We start from the raw sequence: 18,168 nt of genomic DNA, 5'->3' as shown, positions 1-18,168 counted from the left end.
TTGTTAGTGTATAAAACAAGTTTATGTAAATGTCCTGTTTTATTCTTTGGGCCTATCTAATATAATGTACACGAATAATTTTTATTTTAAATTGTGTAATAATCTGTCAAAGCAAATCATTAACCCCTACGGGTCCCCAATTGATACCCAATTATCTCTCGTCTCATCACATGATCATGTCAGGTATGTGAAGTGTGTGTTATCACCATAGACTGTAGGTTATCACTAATGCAGTGAGTTGCTGTGTTTTGGCGTTTATTTGTGCGCATCACGTCACACAGGAGTGCAAAATATTTGTTCACATCATCCTAATACAGGCTCCAGGGCTCTGCGATCATCAGAAATTAGATTATGGATCAATTTAAAGGATGTTTTCCTGATTGTCACGATGGGGAATTTCTGTGCCCTAAAACAGGGTAAGTGTTATGACAGAATTCAGATTGTTTTTGTCCCACTCTTTGAAGGTTAGCCTAATCTTTGGGAAATTATGTGTTGAATAATTATTTCAAAGAATTATCATTGTTATTTTTTTTTTTAATTATACATTTTAACTTACATTTGAAGCTAGTTATGGAATTTGTCTCTTTTACTTTGATTTCTTTGATTTTATCTCATTAGCTCCAGTTGTGATCTCGTAGTTTTATTAAATGGTAAGTGTTTAATTGATGGTGAATAAGGTGTCCCTGGAAGCTTTTTAATAATTACTCCATACCCTGTCAAACTAATTCTACTATTCTTTTTCCTGATTAAATATTCATTTTACAATTTCAATTTCTTTAAATTTCAATGATGAAAGAAATATAGACATATAGGTAATTTAACTAAATAAAGCCTCTTACTTTAGACATAATCTCTAGACGAGGTAGATCTAACAAAAATATCCATATATTTTTTTAAATTTATTTTTTACCTTACATTTTGGGTAAACTTGACTTTATGTAAATTACATAAAAGGAGGATTGAGAAAAGAATTAGCAGTGTTGGGAAGGTTACTTTGGAAATGTAATTGGTTACAGATCGGAAGTTACCTTTAAAATGTAATAGGTAGGGTGAATTCAGGGTGATTGGGACACTTTGTAAGTCATTTCAATGGCAAAAGTGTCCTTGTGTAATTATTCAATTGCTTTAATACATTAATGTAACTAATTAGGCTACATATGATTACTTTTCAAATTTACATTTTCGATACTGGAACACATTTTTATCATTCGCCGTGGTGTCAAAGATTTCAGCGGCAATGCAGGGTGATGTTGATTTGGCAGACATGGTGCGATGAGAACCAAATAACCATCAAAAAACAATCAAAAACATAATAGCATCACTTTACTAAACAGTATTTAAATGACAGGAGGCATCGTGCACACCAAAAACTGGCAAAACAACAAATTAACATTATTCAACATATAATAGCCTAGCTTCACAAAAATGTTAATATTTTTGTTTTCATTAAACAGACATTGACATGTTTTGCCCTTTTCATTTTCTGCGTGACTCCTCCTTTAGTAATTTCATTCACATGTTAGTGATTACAGTGCATTTAAGTTTGGGCTGCTCAAAATCTGGACTGGTAGCCCACTGTAGTTTAAACGGCAAGATAGGAAGAGGAAAAGGAGGACGATTTTTTTTTTTAAATCTCTTTTTTGAGGCTTCTTAGCCTGTTCTTCAGTGACAGAAAGCTGGCGGCCATGTCAGCTGTATGGGACACTGACTATCTGTGGAGGGAGGTCCAAGGGTCAGTCTTCTTTGTCGATTTAATTATAGGCTAGATGCTAGACTGGACCTTGCTGTCCTGTAACTGTATTTCTTGTTTGAACAGTCTAAAGGTGTCTGATCTAGTGCTGATCCTGCTGGTCCAGTGATTCTTGTGTGCATGCCATTAATGTAGCAGCTTGTTGACGAAATACCTTGCATTAAATTATTCACTTGCAACATTGTTGGTAGCATATTTTCCATATAGGGTGCATTTTAGCAATGTAATCTGTGTATGGGTCCAATATTCTTTCAAACCTGAGCTGTGTAATTTTCACACCACGTGAATAATTATTCTGCAGTTTTTGTTGATTGGAAGTCTACATTGATCGTTTGCAACGGGAAAACTTGTGTTGATACATGTAGTTTACTAGTTTCCAAGAACATCGGGATTTAATATGGCTATGTATTGGAAATCTGATTCTGCATTAAAGTAAAAATAAATAAATGGGCAATTGTATATATATATATATATATATATATATATATATATATATATATATATATATATATATATATATATATATATATATATATATATATATATATATAATTATTATTAGTATTATTACACTGTAAAAAAATGTTGTTGGTTTTTGTTGGTTTAACTTAAAAAAGTAAGTAACCTGGTTGCCTTAAAATTTTGAGTTTATTGAAATTAAAAATTTGAGTTGATACAATGAAAGAAATTTGTTTAATAAATAGAAACTCAAAATATTATTGTATCTGAACCACATAAAAATTTTGATAAATCATGAAAAAAGCATAATTTGGCATGTTTCACTGCGTCATCAGAAATAAAACACACAATTACCCAATATGCTTACAAAATCTTTTAATAATATTTTAATAAAGGTTGTCAAATCTTACATTTTTTTCATTGTATTAACTTAAAATTTTAATTTCAATAAACTCAAAATTTTAAGGCAACCAGGTAACTTTTTTTTCTAAATAATTTTTTACAGTGTATATATTATAATTATATATCTATTAGTGATGAAGATCAAATGTGTGTTTGCGTTCCTCTAGGGCAAAGCTGGCCTCTCTCTTTGGTCTGGACCGAGCAGCGAGTCAGGGAAACGAGTCCTTTCAATTCACTGCCCCTAAACAGCCAAAAAAGACTGGCACCATATTAGGTATGTGGTACAGTAGATAGCCATGTATCACTTTTGGCACAATTCCATGTGTTCTGATTATTTTGAACCTTAATTTGTCATGTTTTAATCAATGTTTTAGGTCCTCCTCAGAAGCCCGCTCCTCCTCCATGTGCTCCAGCTGTGTTGTATGCTACAGCTGTTCACGCATTCTGCTTGTTAGTATAAATATAGCAATCGAAGGATGTTTACCAGACTTTGAATTAGCATAAGTACACATTGCTTAAATGAGTTTTTGTGTTTTCCTCCAGTGTGAATGGACAGTATGTGAAGCAAGGAAAGATTGGAGCTGCTGTATTAGGGAACCATATCAGCAAAGAGGTAAGCTCTCATGTGTGTGTGTGTGTGTTCATGTTTTTCTATCCAAGTGGGGACTTCAAACTGAATGCACACTGACTCATGGGGAATCATGGTCACTGTGTGGACCTAAATTGAGATCCCCAGGAGGAAACAAGCTTATAAATCATACAGAATTTTTATGATATTACAGGTTTTTTTTTTTTTTTGCAGCAAGTTTTGTGTTGGGTAGAGACTATACAGTTTGTTCAGTATAAAAACCATTACGTCTATGGAGTGTCCCCACACAAAGATAACAAACCAGACGTGTGTGTTTAATTTGGTAATTTTTTTCTATCTGCAATTATAGTACAAGATTCTGTTGTATGGTAATAAGCAAAAACAGATCACTACGGCTAGAATCTATCGTGGATTTGTCCTCACAGTAAGTGTTCATTGTTTTCTATTCTATTCTATTCTGTCTTGTGTGTTGTTCTGTTTCATGCTGCATTCATCATATCTATGATATACTTGTCCACAGATTCAGCCCTGTAACTATGTCACTTTCTATGATGACCAGCAACAGAGCTGGTCTTTAATGTTTGACTCAGAAAAGTCCCGGCCCGAGTTCTGTAAGGAGGTAATACTTGAACTGAATTCTTTGCTGAACATTCAAGATTAATGCATTAAAAGGAAATTCTGGTTTTCTGGTTTCTCAAAGCTCCAGCATTCTGTTCAAAGCCAAGCATTTTTACAATGCACGGATCAATAATATTATTGAATTAAATGACCTGTGAGCCTGTTTCTGTCAGGTGTGTGTGGCCAGGTGGAACAGTGAAGCTTCATCAGACTCTCTGGTCACTCAGGACCTGGTCCAAGGCGAAGGTCAAGCTGTTGATGTTGGGGACACAGTGGAGGTGGCCTATTCTGGATGTCTTTTACAGAACCATTGTCTTGGACAGGTGTGACCATTTACAATCTTTTAATTGTCGTCATATTCAAATCACACTTTACATGGATGGTTATGGTATTTTGTACGGACACATTTGTAATAAATATTTATACCTCTGGTTTCACAGACAAGGTTTAAGATAGTCCCAGACTAAAATGCATGTTTGAGTTGTCCATTTGCCCTGACAAATCGTAAAATATATCAGTGCCATTGTTTTGTCTCAAGATGCACACAAGTAATGTTTTTTTTCTAAGGCACGTTCATTAAAGCTACTTAAATGTCCTAATTGAAGGCCTAATCTTGGCATAATCTAAGCCCTGTCTGTGAAACCGGGCCATAGTGTCTTGTAATTCTGGAGAAGTTTCTACTCTTCTACTCTAGTTTTTATTAATAAATCATTTAAGTGGAATCACTGCTTTTCCTTAATTTGCACATTATGGTCTTGCATTTCTAGTTAAACTCCTTTAATCATAGTTGAGCACATTTAGCACAGAGCAGCACACTGTGCACATTCTTGTTGATTAGTCACGGCTCAATAAAAGTCATGCCCTCATTGAACTAATCAACTCACTGGTAATTTAAATGGCATGTTTACTGTGCAGCTGGAGATCTATAAATGTGAAAGTTCAGTGTCTCTGTCTGTTTTTTCAGATATTTGATTCCAATCTGGGAAAAGAAAAGCTGCAGCGAGTAAAGCTTGGAGCAGGCAAAGCTCAGTGGGTGAGAAGGGTGTGAAGTTTTTAATGATGTTTATTACGGCGTGTCTGTGTGTTTTTTTTAAATGTGCTTTAAGACAAGCCATGTGCAAATTCATCAGGCAAAACCATTGATGAGCAGTGTTGGGGAAAGGTGCTTTGAAAAGTAATGCATTACAATATTGCATTACTCCCTTAAAAAGTAACTAATTGCGTCACTTAGTTACTTTTAAAGAAAAGTAATGTGTTACGTTACTTTTTTGTTACTTTTTCTCACTTGGGCTGGGCTTGTTTTTTGTTTTGGTTTTTTGTAACAAAAAAAAGTTATATTTTTGTACAAATTTAAAGACCTCTTCATACCAAAATTAAAATGAATACACCTCAGGCTGAGGTAAAAAATAATTATTGGAGGTTTGCATAGTATTGCTGATTTTGCATGACTGATTTGATTAATTTTGAGGAATACTGATTCTTTATTGGGCAAGTGAGATGAATAAATGCTCACATTTAGACTAGAACTACAGTATCATGTTTAAACACAATGCCACAATACCCTCGATTTCTCTCAACATGGGGACAGGAGAGCTGACAGTCAAATAAATGTGAAAAAGTAACTCAAATATCTTGTTGTAAAATTTAAAAGTAATGCATTACTTTACTAATTACATGAAAAAGTAATCTGATTATGTAACTCAAGCTGCTTTTAATGCGTTACCCCCAACACTGTTGCTGGGTATTCATGATTGAGACCAAAGTCGGTGTCAAAAGCGTGGTTTGAAACCACCCTTGTTTCCTACCGTCACAAACAGGGCTTTTCTCCACTAGCTTTCTATGATGTTCAAAACATTTCTAAGGATGCTGATAAGCTGTATTACTCTGAGATGGTGGATGGAAACTAAGTTTGTGTAACATTAGCAACACATTATTTGCTATTTGATTACGTAGTCAAGCCAGTCTATCAGTTACCATCATGTGTCTGACGTCTATAGAGAGATACATGAAACGCATTACCATTGAGATGCATTGACTTGTAGACGACCTTTTGCTCTTGCACTTTTTCGTAATCAATTTATGGTTCAAACATATATGTGACCCTGGACAACAAAACCAGTCACAAGTCCCACGGGTATATTTGTGGCAATAGCCAACAATACATTATATGGGTCAAAAGTATAGACTTTTGTAATTGATATTGATATTCAGTAAAGATCATGCCATAAAGATATTTTGTCAATTTTATACCATAAATATATAGAAGATTTATAATTGTGTAACAAACTGGTGATTTTGTCAGCTGTTGTGCCATCAAGCTCTTACGTTGCATTTTCTCACAGGGATGGGAGGATGGGATGCTTGGTATGCAAAAAGGAGGTCGACGGCTCCTTATCGTCCCTCCTAGTATGGTTTCAAAGGGCGTCCCTAACCATGTGCCGGAAAACAGCACTCTGGTCTTTGATGTACAGATTAATAGAGTAAGGCACTGATGGTGTGATGTAAGATACTAGAGCAAACACGTTTTATTTTCTCTCACTGCTTTAAAAAAAAAAAATCTGTTTATTTATCTGCCTGTAGGTTAAATTATCCAAAGAGCGACATAGCGGGGGGTCAGTTGACACCTTCAGTACATCTCCGGAAACCTGTCCAGATACTCTTAGTAAAGAAAACACCAGCCATTTGGTCACAGCTGCTACAGAGGGGTCAAGGTGTGTACAGATAGCATAACCTATGAGAAATATTGCATCCTTCATATCTCAGATACAGATACACTGTACCGTTTCTTTCTGAAAACAGCCAAGTTCGTGCAGACACGAACACACACACAAAACACATCATGGCGTTATCCCTGAATAACTTTTGATTTCCTTTAAGGATTTGATTTCCTATACGATTTCCTATACGATTCACTCACGGCCTGTGGTTTCGACTCATGACCGGGAACAAACAAACACTCTTCCACACGGAAAAACAAACTGATTTAGTGGTCTTAAAACAAAATGACAACTTACAGACTTACGTTCTGTAAGCCGAACGTAGCTCGTTGACCGGGACGTCCTTGCTCTTGCTCTGGTTGTCATCTGGGAGAAGTGTCCATACAAGTAATTCCGCCCTTTATTTTGGTGTCATACAGGGCCATACTTGAACATTTTCCGAAATGTATTCTAATCCGGAAGGAGTGTATTTGGCACAGAAGTACTCTGTCATACAGCCAAATTGTTTTAACTCATTAACAGTGTAAATAAGTCAGAATGCATGAAATAGCATTAGAACCCCCCCCCGTCCCCGTCCCCCACCGATTAATTACATTAAAAAAAAAAGTATTATAAAATACTTCTCTTTACTATTTTTATTTAAAAAAAATAAAAGCATCAGTAAAACATGATACATTTGCTTAAGGAAAATTGATAAGATAATAACTATATATTAAAATGTTTATTTTCTTACTAATAATATTGAAAAATATTACATATTTTTATTTTTTTAAGCATTAAAAAAAGTTAAGCAAGGTTTATGTTGAGAAGAAAAAGTAGAAAAGGTGCAATTATCTTGTTTTTTAGAATGTTTAGATATTTGTAATATTCTTTTTAAAAGACAAAATTATCATTAATACAATGTTAGCAATACAGTGTTGTTGTTTTTTTTTTGTTGTTGCTGTGTACATACTATCAGGTCAAGAAAGAAGATTATGTGATAAGTGTGTTTTAATTATCTCTAGTCTAGACACACATCCATGAGCTGATTCCTTTGAATGTTTTGGTCATTTGTTTTTAGAGACCAAGCTTCTAAGGGGAAGGTGGAACCTGTTGCTGAATACCTGACGGTGAGTAGTATTTCCGTTAGCAACTAGACGCATACATATGCCTAAAGTGGCCAAAATGCTGAAGCTCCAGCTATATTTTTTCTGTCTTGTAGAGTTCAGGTGCAGCCAAAGCCAAGCTCATCTCCCGTATAGCCAAGATGGGTCAACCCATGCTTCCATTTCTCATCGGGGCCATTCCAGCTCAGCCCGACCCCAGTGACTCAGAAACAGAGGTCAGGAGAATTGGAGAGTTCTCAGATGTTTTGCATGAAAGTATTACTGTATGAAGTAGAACAATAACTCCCAGATATGTCTCTGTGCAGAATGCCAGTGAGTCTGGACGTGTCTGCGATCTCTCACCTTCAAATTCACCCTCCCCAAGGCCTGCACAAATGCCTCCATCTTGTATGTGTGAAAACAATCACAAAGAATCACCTAATCAGTATAAGTTAACTCTTCATTATAGAGCTGACTGGTTCTTTGCTGTCATGACTGGTCTTTGTTTTAGTGTTGTGTCAGCCTGATGATGCTCAGAAAATTGAAGCAGTGCCACCTCACGCAGACTCCAGCACTACTCAAGGATTTCAGGTGAGATCCAGTCTCTCTCTCTCTCTCTCTCTCTCTCTCTCTGTATATATATATATATTCAGTCCCCTTATAAGTAAGTTCATACGTTTGGGGTCAGTAAGATTTTGGTTTTGAAAGAAATTAATACTTATTCTGTAAGTATGCCTTTAAAAATATTGATACTAATAAATGTTAGGAAGATACATAATAATATTACAACGATTTCTGAAGGATCTTGTGACACTGAAGACTAGAGTAATAGCTGCTGAAAATACAGCTTTACAATCAATTACATTTTAAAATATATTATAATAAAGTCTTTATTTCAAATTGTAATAATATTTTACAATATCAATGTTTTAATTATATGTTAAAAAAACTAAACAAAAAAAACAATCTTCTGACCCCAAACTTTTGAATGGTACTGTATGTGTTTGTAAGGATTCATTTATTTATTCATTCATTCATTTTTTGTGATCAACAGCCGTATTCCTTTGGACAAAATCTATGTTTTCCATCACAGCTAAATTCATTTCCCTACCACCCCCACATTCCCTACCAAAGTAAGACCTCAGTCATCAACTCCCTCATACTTCCATAAAGAAATTATGACTTTTGTACATGCTATACTTGCCATGTTTTTTTTTTCACTAAATGCAAGAGTTCTTTATTAAACAATAGCTCCCGATATTACATCATTCTTGATGTCTGAGGTTTGCCAACATAACACAAGAATCCTGCTGGCTATAGAGAAGATGGCACGCAGGATGGACCAACTCACCTGCAAGGTATATTGTGCTATATATATATATATATATGCATACGTAATATATGCATATATAAATATGTAATTAATGTTACAAACACATTTTTTTTGTTTTTTTTAGGTGGATGAGTTGCAAAAAGATGCTCACTTCTCTTCTGGACTTTCTTCTGTCTCCTTAGAAACAAACACGATCCTACACAACATTCAGAGACTCATTCAGGTGTGGATTTAAGAATGCTATCATAAGGATTATATCATTTTAAATGTATTTAGATGTACGTACATTGTCATTCAATATCTGTGTTTTATTATGTAAGGAGAGCATGTGTCTGAAGAAGGAGGTTCTGGAGAAGAATTCTCAGGTGGAGGAACAGACCTGCAAAATAGGGGAGCTGAGTGGACAGAACAAGAGGTGTCCTACACCCCTCTTCACGCTCAATGTTCTGCTTTCCAATTAGATTAAGGACAAAAAAGCCCCCTAGTAAACCAAAACATTGACAATTAACCTAACTGGTTTACTCTGTGTGTGTAGGTATATGGAGCAGCAAAACACACAGACTCGCCGCCTTCAGGCTGAGCAGGAAACGGTACAAGCAGATTAACTAAATTATGATATGATGGTTTATTGGCTCACTATATTATAATGTTATTTATGTTAAAATTATTTGATTTATATAGATTATTTTGTCCTTCTTGCTGGTGTCCAGGTGAACTTTGTGATGAGGCAAGGTCTTGAATTGTTTCTTTCTTTTTCTCTTCAGTTTCATTCATCTGGGGAATTGAGTTCCTCCACCACACAAGTATATCAGCTGCTGCAGGAGATGGTGAATCTCCAGCAGAGGGTGACAGAGATTCAGGCTGATCTCAGTGCAGCCCTGGAGGACAAACACAAGCACTGTGCTCAGATCAGCTTTCTGGAGGAACGATTGAAAGGTAACGTCATACCATCATTTTTAACACACTCAGATGTATCTAATATGATAAACAGAGCTACCTCATACTCATGACCGGAAAAGCATAAATGGCATTTGCGACTGTTGCATAATAAAAGTCCCGCTGCGAGACAGTAACGTTAATAATCATATCCATAAACTTGATTTCTTAAATTTTCTTTGAGTCCTATCCCGATTCTTTTCCGCTGGCTGTGAGGTGAAAACCACATGTCCCAAGATTCTGCGCTCAAACATGGCATCATCAAACTACGCCTTTGTTTTAAAGGGTTAGTTCACCCAAAAATGAAACTGATGTCATTAATGACTCCCCCTAATGTTGTTCCACACCACTTAAAACCTCCGTTCATCTTCAGAACACAGTTTAAGATATTTTATATTTAGTCTGAGAGCGTATCAAGTGTATGCACACTATACTGTCCAATAAAAACATAATCAAAGTCGTCCATATGTGACATCAGTTGGATAATTAGAATCTCTTGAAGCATCGAAAATACATTTTGGTCCAAAAATAACAAAAACTACGACTTTATTCAGCATTGTCTTCTCTTCCGCGTTTGTTTTCAAACTTCAAATAAAGATTCAAACGGTTGTGAATCAGCGAATTGATCGGATCGTGTGTCAAACTGCTGAAATAACGTGACATTGGCGATCCGAACTGAATCAATATGCTGAACCCTTTAATAGGCGACCTGTAGTGAACTGAGAAGCTACATAGTGCACCTTTAAAATTACACTATTTTAATGTTTTCTTTAAAATAAAACTTAAAAAACAAAAACAACAACAAAAAGTTTGTTGAGGGAGTGAATTAAAATAAGAAAAGGATAATGCTAGATCTAATATTTAGCCTTCTGGCCAAATGTTGAGCTGCAAACATCAATAACAGCTTTACGCAATGTTGGCAAATGACCATGGTAAAGGCTAAGTGGGATAATAGGCTAGCTGTGCATTAAACTATTTTAATGTGCTTCGCGTCAGGCGGTTCTTTACCTCCACGTCATGCATTAAAATCGTTGAATGTACAGCTAGTCATTTTATGACCATTGTATAGGCTAAGCAGGATAATCGGTTGTACATTAAACGATTTTAATGCATGATGTGGAGGCAAAGAACAGACAAGCGCAAAGCAGATAAAAATAGTATAATAGCCGATTATTATACTATAGCCGAATATAGTATTCTGCCCGCTTTGAATCACACACAGAGAGATAAAGCAATGTGTAAGATTACATTTAATATGAATGAAATATAGCATTTATTTGCAGAGAGAGAGAGAGAGAGAGAGAGAGAGAGAGAGAGAGAGAGAGAGAGAGAGAGAGAGAGAGATTCGTACCTGCATCTGTTCATCTCTCTATTAACAACGAAGGTGTGAGTTTAATTAATTCTAAATAGCATATAATGTAATGTAACGATTCAGTAGCAAAGCTATTTTAGCAAAGCTATTTTATTAAAAGTCGACGGGCAACGTCGATAAGTTTCTGTGCTCCTGAATGTTTCTGTGTGTGCAGCGCGATCTCCTCTCTCTATGTGCGTGTACGAGTGACGTATGTGCGCGCTTCAATGAAATATGCTGCAAATGACCATTACGTTACATGCAACACAAATATACACATGGATTTGTAAGCTCACCATTACACAAATACACATATCCTGTGACGGCTATAATTCAATGCACAATTTAATGCACAGCCATTGTTCTCTGCTTTGAAAATATATGTGAACACGCTGTTGTATAACTTTTGAGGCATATTTTGTGGAGTTTTATATGCCGTTTGGTCGGTTAAATAGCCTTGAAGAGCGGTTACACTCATAGCGCGGACAAATCACGTGTGTGTGAAGACTCAGGATCTATTGAAGAGAACGCAGGCAACGCAGACACTCATACAAAGCGGAAAAAAACACTTTGTTTTTGCATCTCTCACTTACTGTATGCGATCTCACTGTTTGAAGCGCCGCTGTGTCAGTCAGAGGAAAACGCCTGTCAAGCGCGTGCTCTCATGAATTAAGCAACGAGTCTTCTTATAGGATAAAGACACACAGTCTCGTGAATAATTATGAGACAGTGATGAGTCATCGCCGTACTATAGTACAAGAAAACGTCACAACCTATGACGTTGACATGAGGATGAATTTAAACCAGGAAGTTGAAAATAGAGCAAAAAGACTTTAAATTCACTTGTCTCCCACATTCAAAACTAACAGATGGTAACATTGTCTTCCATGATGTTCAACAAACATACTTCGGTTAAAATCTCAGAAAATTTGGTTTAGGGTTTCATGACCCTTTAATATGGAGTTGTGACTTGGAACTACCTGTGCATTAAATGATTTTATCTTCCAGCCATTCAGAAACAATCATTCAGAAAGGCCATGGTATAACTTATTTTAATGCTTGTTTTGTCTTATTTCAAATAATTTGTCATCTTGAAGTTCCTGGTTGAGGAGCACTGATCTTTAGTGTTTGATGCAGTTTGCAAGATTGTCTAATGTGTGTTTTTAGAGTTTGTTAAGCAAGAAGAACAGTCCGAGCAGCGGTGGACGGCGGAGAAGCAAAAGTGCAAAGAGATGGAAACAACTATACAGAACATGGATGAGAAGATGCAAGATCTGAGGGCTGAAAATCAGAATCTGGATCAGGTGTGGAGCCTATAGTTTGTATTAGTTTGATTTAAGCTAGGGGAAAAAATGTGTTGATGCATTAAAGAAGAAAACATTTCTTAAAGGAATAGTTTGCTAAAAACATCTTTGGTTTTTAAATGAATATACCTCCAAAACACAAACATTTCTTTAATATTTACTCACATTCATGTTATCCCAGATGTATACTGTACGACTTTATTCAGATGAGCACAAAGATTTTTAGAAGACTAAATAAACTTTGGAGGTACACTTGAATTATAGGAACCCATACAGAAACTGGGACAACATGAAGGTGAGAAAATAATTAGATAATGTGTTATTTTTGGGTAGAGTATCCCTTTAATCTCCACTATACCTACTTATATTTGATGTATTTTAGTATGATGTTTTAAAGAAGACATAAAGACTTTTAAAATGTAAAACTGTAGACTAAACCCGAGCTGCTGTATCATGTGCAGGTGAAGCGAGTGATGAATGGAGTGTTTCAGTCTCTCAGGACAGAGTTTGATCCGGAGGAGTCTTACAGTGGACAAACAGTGTGCCAAATTCTCCAAAACACCATCAAGGTACTGTCCAACCAATTAGGAGAAGCCTGTGGACTACAAAAGACACAGAACATTAGTGTGATGGCCAGTTAGATAATGGTTTGCATGTGGTCATCCATTTTTCCTTTGCAGAGTATCACCATGAAACTCCTCTCAGAAGTTTGGGAGATTGAATCGGACCTAGATAAAGTGGAAGAAGTGAACCCACTGAGATCTACTGAAGAAGTGTTTTCAGATGGAAAACATGCAGAAGGAAAACCATGAAACTAGGGAAAGAGGAGGGTATTTTTGCTAACAGAAGAATCTGTAGGTCAGGACACTGCAGATTCTGTACATGAGGATACTGTACATGCTTCACATACGGAGACCCTGAAAGGAGAACTGATACTGGCCAATCACAGTTGAAGAGGCTGAATAATGTCCATAAGTAATCTCCAGCCATTAAACTAAAAGAATCCCAATTAGTTCTGGTCCATAAAAACAGTGCTCTTCAACACGGACAAGGTTGTAAGCAGGGCTTTAAAAGTATCTTTTTGCCACACCAGCCAAGGGCCAGTGACTAATTTTACCGGCCATAAATATATTTTTTACCGGCCATGAAACGTTTTTTGCAAAAACAGGTAGTTATGACACCAATATTTTAAATACCAGTGAAAATTCGCAATTCTCTATTCCAATTTCTATACCACAGCTGAAAGTACTAGCCTAACAAATATGAATTAAAATTAAAGAATTAAATTAAAGGCAAGTAACAGTAGTTTTCCGGTAGATATATTGAATAAAGTAATCAATAACTGGATAGTCTTCACTGTATAAATTAAACTAGATTAATCCTTATTAAAGTTCCAAGTTATTTTGTAACCTTTATATCCTTTTTCTTTATCTTTTGTTGCTTGATTAACATTAAAAACAGACAGCTCCAGATATTCAGCTTCCACGTGCATTGCTTTTCTCTACTGTTTATGACCTTTAAGCTATAACCAACAATGTTTACTTGCTGAGAAAGGCATTTTTTGACAGAATTTTTTGTGAATTTGTTCGTTCAAGCAAAATACGTAAAAGAGAGCTCAATTCAGTATTTACACGCTGTCTGAGACACTATGTTCAAAGTGTATTTGCTTATTTACCCTATATGATTTATGAGGACATACATTTGTATAATTACATTGGTATTACACTGGTATTACAAAGTAAATATGGTTTATGAAGACATTTCCTGAATCGTCATAAAAAAGAATTAATAAAATGGCTTAACATACTTAAACTGTGTTGTATCAAAAATGCAGAAAGTTTTCTGTGATGGGAAAGTTTAGGGTTTTTTATGTTGCTCTGACTGTCCTAATGCCATGTGGCATATTATATCTTACTTGTTCATTAAATATACGTTTAAAAAAAGTTACATTTATGTGCTATGATAGCTGTTAGTTTCAATTCAGATAAGATTGATTCCATTTTGAAATTTAAACTTGCCATAACTCAAAAGAATTCTGTCGTCTAAACATTTTTTTAAAGTTTAATATTTAATGCATGTAGTTTTACAGTAACTTTGAGGGTAGCACTCTCTGCTCCTGCTACATCTTTTGCAGTTATCTTTGCAACTCGTCGGTGAGATTAGTGTCTGTATAGCATCTAAACCCTTTTAAAAGTGTTTTATTAAAACACACTCCTCATTCTAGTAACCACACAAAAACATACCTTGAGTGTTACTGTTCAAAGTTTTTCCAGTAAAGTGAAACATTCTTTCAGAACATCCATTAGTTTCTATTATCATAGCTTTGACCATCATAAACCAAACATTTAGAACTACCTTCAACCCTTTAACCAACAAACTTTGTTGATCAGACACCATCTCTAAACCCCTTCACCTTGTCTGATGCCTCTAGATTACCTAGTATTACTGCTTATTCTTATTAGATCTTAAAACATTCTTTTAGTTGTCAAGTTCTCAGTTATGTCATCTAGCTTAAAGGTGCACTATGGAGCTTTCCGTCCACTGGAGGGCGCCTATACGACAATTCACCATGACGTCACAACAGTAATAAACGTTCTTCCGGGTGGCAAAAGCCGAAGCGTTCCTATGGCAACGCTAGTATTCAGACATAGTTAACATGATTATTGAGGGACCGATTAATTAATTCAGGAGATAGCAATACATGAAATGCCTAACCTTGGTCTAGTAGATGTAGTGCTAGTCTAATACCACAATTTTTAAATGAGCTTCAGCCTACCATTGAGTAGTTATTTTAGTGACTGTTGCTGTTTGAATTACAATATGTTAGGCTATCGTAGATAGTCTATTTCCCTGTTCTCTGCTTTTCAACAAATCCTTTGCACACATTTTTTCTTTATTTTTTGTATCTGAAGCTATAGCAGCAACATTGAAAGTTCCGGTGTCTGTGTTTAACACGAAACCTTGTGTGATTGCGGCCGGCTCGCGGTGCAGTCATGCTGTTTCCCAGCTGATTTGATGCAATGATCCACTTTAATGACTCGTGGCATCTGCAATATCTCACAAACTCCCGATGTTAAAATATGTTATATAATTAGAATTTTATATGGAACTAATCACTACACCTGTTAGCAGTCATGTAAACATCCATTATTGATATAAAATAGCCGAAATCACATGAACAATCACACAAAAACCTTATTCCATAGTTATCGTGTGTTTATTAGCTTCTTAGTTCACGCGTAGAAATTTAGAATAGGCCCGTTCGAGCCAGAATGAGGAAATGTCCGAGACAATAGGAGAGAGGTCTGCGCATGTTTTAACTCTTTTATATCGAATAATTCCGTGAGAAATGAATAGAAATGGTATTCTGTATGACGAAATATTTTGCAAACATGATATGTCAATATTTCTCCAAATATGAGGACTTTTGAACTAAGAGCTAAACTGAAAGCTGTTCTTTGCGATCTCTGTGAACACAAATGAGCCAGTGAAGACGAGAGAATAAAGTGCGTCTGATAATCTATTCAAAATATCGTTCATAACGGATCGATAATAATGTACTCCTGACATAAATTAAGAATTGAATGTCACTGCAACCCAGTTTTATCATAAACAGTGTTCAAATATCAAAGCTGGAGTCTTTAATCTTTCTGATGATACTGAGTTTGTCCAGACAATGTGTGATGAGCAGTGAATGTTGAACAATAGTAATCTGAGGCCGTATGATCTTTGAATCGTAAGGGGTTAAAAGAGATCTAAAGTTTACTAATAGTAGTCTCGAAATTCCCCAGCTGAAGATAATTATGCTCTGCTATGATTTTGTAGATGGACCATTTTGAGAATACTTCTCTGTAGCGCCACTTTTGACGACGTCCACTCGCTTTAGCCTCCTCACCCACAGGTTTTGCTGCATATATTTACTTCTTTCTGAATGAAATCGATAAAATCCTACACCTTTTCCTGTATATCTGATGGCGCAACCCCAAACACAACACGTTTTCGTCATAGTTTCAACTTTAAACAACAGCAATGTTCTTAACTATGTTACTATTTACAGTAGCCGGCTGATCTCTTCAGTTTGTCAGTAGAAGCCGCTCGCGTTCTGCCACCCGGAAGTATCTTGAGGCGATTGTTTACAAACATTCTGAAATGGTCTATTCAAAACAAATCGTAGTTTGATGACGCAAAGTGTGAGCGCAGCATCTTGGGAGATGTGGTCTTCTCATCACAGCCGGTGGAAAATTGGACTCGGGCAGAAATCACGTTCATGCATGCGGTTATTAACGTTACTGTAGTCTAAAGCAGAGCAGGACCGAGTGTTATGGACCTGAGCACAGCTGCTGGAGCGATTGTTAAACAAATACCCACCTCGCAAATACCGGGACTTTTATTATGAAGGGACGGGAGACATTCGCCGGGCGCCTGCACAGATCCGCTCTTCCGGTTATGATTTTGAGGTAATGTAGATCTGTTTATCATATTAGATACATTTAAGTGTGTTCAAAACGATGTTATGACTTTACTATGTGCGTTCACTTGTTCACACTGCTAAGAGTAAAGCGCTCCTGTCAAATAAAAGCCGAAACCGAGGGCAACGCAGATATGACGCCATTGACAGGCGACTCCCTCAAACGCAATGCTGAAACGTCCCTGTCCTTAGTTAAAATAGCAATTTTCTCACAATTTACAAATACTTGGAAACTTCTGGGATATTGTAGGTACTCAACTGAACAAAATATATAACACCGGCCTAGTGGTTTTTGGATATTTTACTGCAAAAATACTACATAGTTCACCTTTAACCTCTGACTGGTCCATAACTGTAGAAATGATATCATCTGACCCAGTAGCCATGCTTCTCCAAGTATGTACCGCATTTCCATGAAAGGACATACAGATCCCACTCCCGCTGATTTGTTGCAGTTCTGCAAGAGGAAAGACGCCTGCAGGGAGGGTTTGTAACTTCATCCTCACGTCAGTGGCCTTGAGTCATTCCATCTCCTGATTGTGCAAGAAACAATTCCGACTCTTTGATGATGATAACAGTTCCTCTGTTATTCCATCCCAGATATATTAGATCCAACAATGAATCCCTGCCAGAAGATATCGGTTCTATCAGCATGAGAGTTTGACTAAGAAAGCCAGGGAAGAACAGAAGCAGGAAACAAAGTGATGATAATAAAGAGTAGTTTATTGAATAATCTTAGTTTCAATGCTCAGATTTTGTGTGAATGTCTGACCAGTATAATCCAACAAGTGTTATTATACCCCAGCAAAAACAAAGGAAAATTAGGCCTACTGCTTCACAACTGAGTATTGTGATATTAAAAACCTTGGAAATGGAGACATTCTTTTAACTCATGAAGACAAATATCACTTGAAACTACCCAATCATAGGATTAAACAACAATAGAAAATAAATAAGCACACTCAAAAAAATAAAACATTGGACAAACTCAAAATTTGAGGGCAGGTTTTCCACCTAGTAAATATGTGTAGCCCCTACTCATAAAAAACAAATTCATGCAATTAAATATAATTGAGTGGGTTGGTTTAAAATGATATTATTGACTTTTTCTACTTGTCAAACTTAAAGCTGCAGTAACTTTTTTTGCTCTAGCGGC

At 36.1% G+C, this 18,168-nt stretch overlaps 1 protein-coding gene across 1 annotated transcript; it reads left to right on the top strand.

Moving 5' to 3' along the window:
- The first annotated feature begins 59 nt into the window (after positions 1–59).
- On the top strand, positions 60–13,811 carry fkbp15a (FKBP prolyl isomerase family member 15a). Its single transcript, XM_067438686.1, has 23 exons — positions 60–416; positions 2,779–2,885; positions 2,986–3,061; positions 3,155–3,224; positions 3,550–3,624; positions 3,721–3,819; positions 3,992–4,141; positions 4,783–4,851; positions 6,161–6,298; positions 6,399–6,529; positions 7,596–7,644; positions 7,737–7,856; positions 7,947–8,028; positions 8,132–8,211; positions 8,675–8,753; positions 8,872–8,978; positions 9,078–9,176; positions 9,274–9,368; positions 9,489–9,543; positions 9,718–9,889; positions 12,408–12,544; positions 13,006–13,113; positions 13,225–13,811. The coding sequence occupies exons 1-23, from the start codon at positions 352–354 to the stop codon at positions 13,354–13,356; spliced, it is 2,295 nt and encodes a 764-aa protein (XP_067294787.1). The 5' UTR covers positions 60–351; the 3' UTR covers positions 13,357–13,811.
- The last annotated feature ends 4,357 nt before the right edge of the window (positions 13,812–18,168 follow it).

The sequence above is a fragment of the Pseudorasbora parva genome, chromosome 3, assembly GCF_024679245.1.
Source record: "Pseudorasbora parva isolate DD20220531a chromosome 3, ASM2467924v1, whole genome shotgun sequence".
Taxonomy (NCBI): Eukaryota; Metazoa; Chordata; class Actinopteri; order Cypriniformes; family Gobionidae; genus Pseudorasbora; species Pseudorasbora parva.
This window is presented reverse-complemented; position numbering and strand designations above follow the sequence as displayed.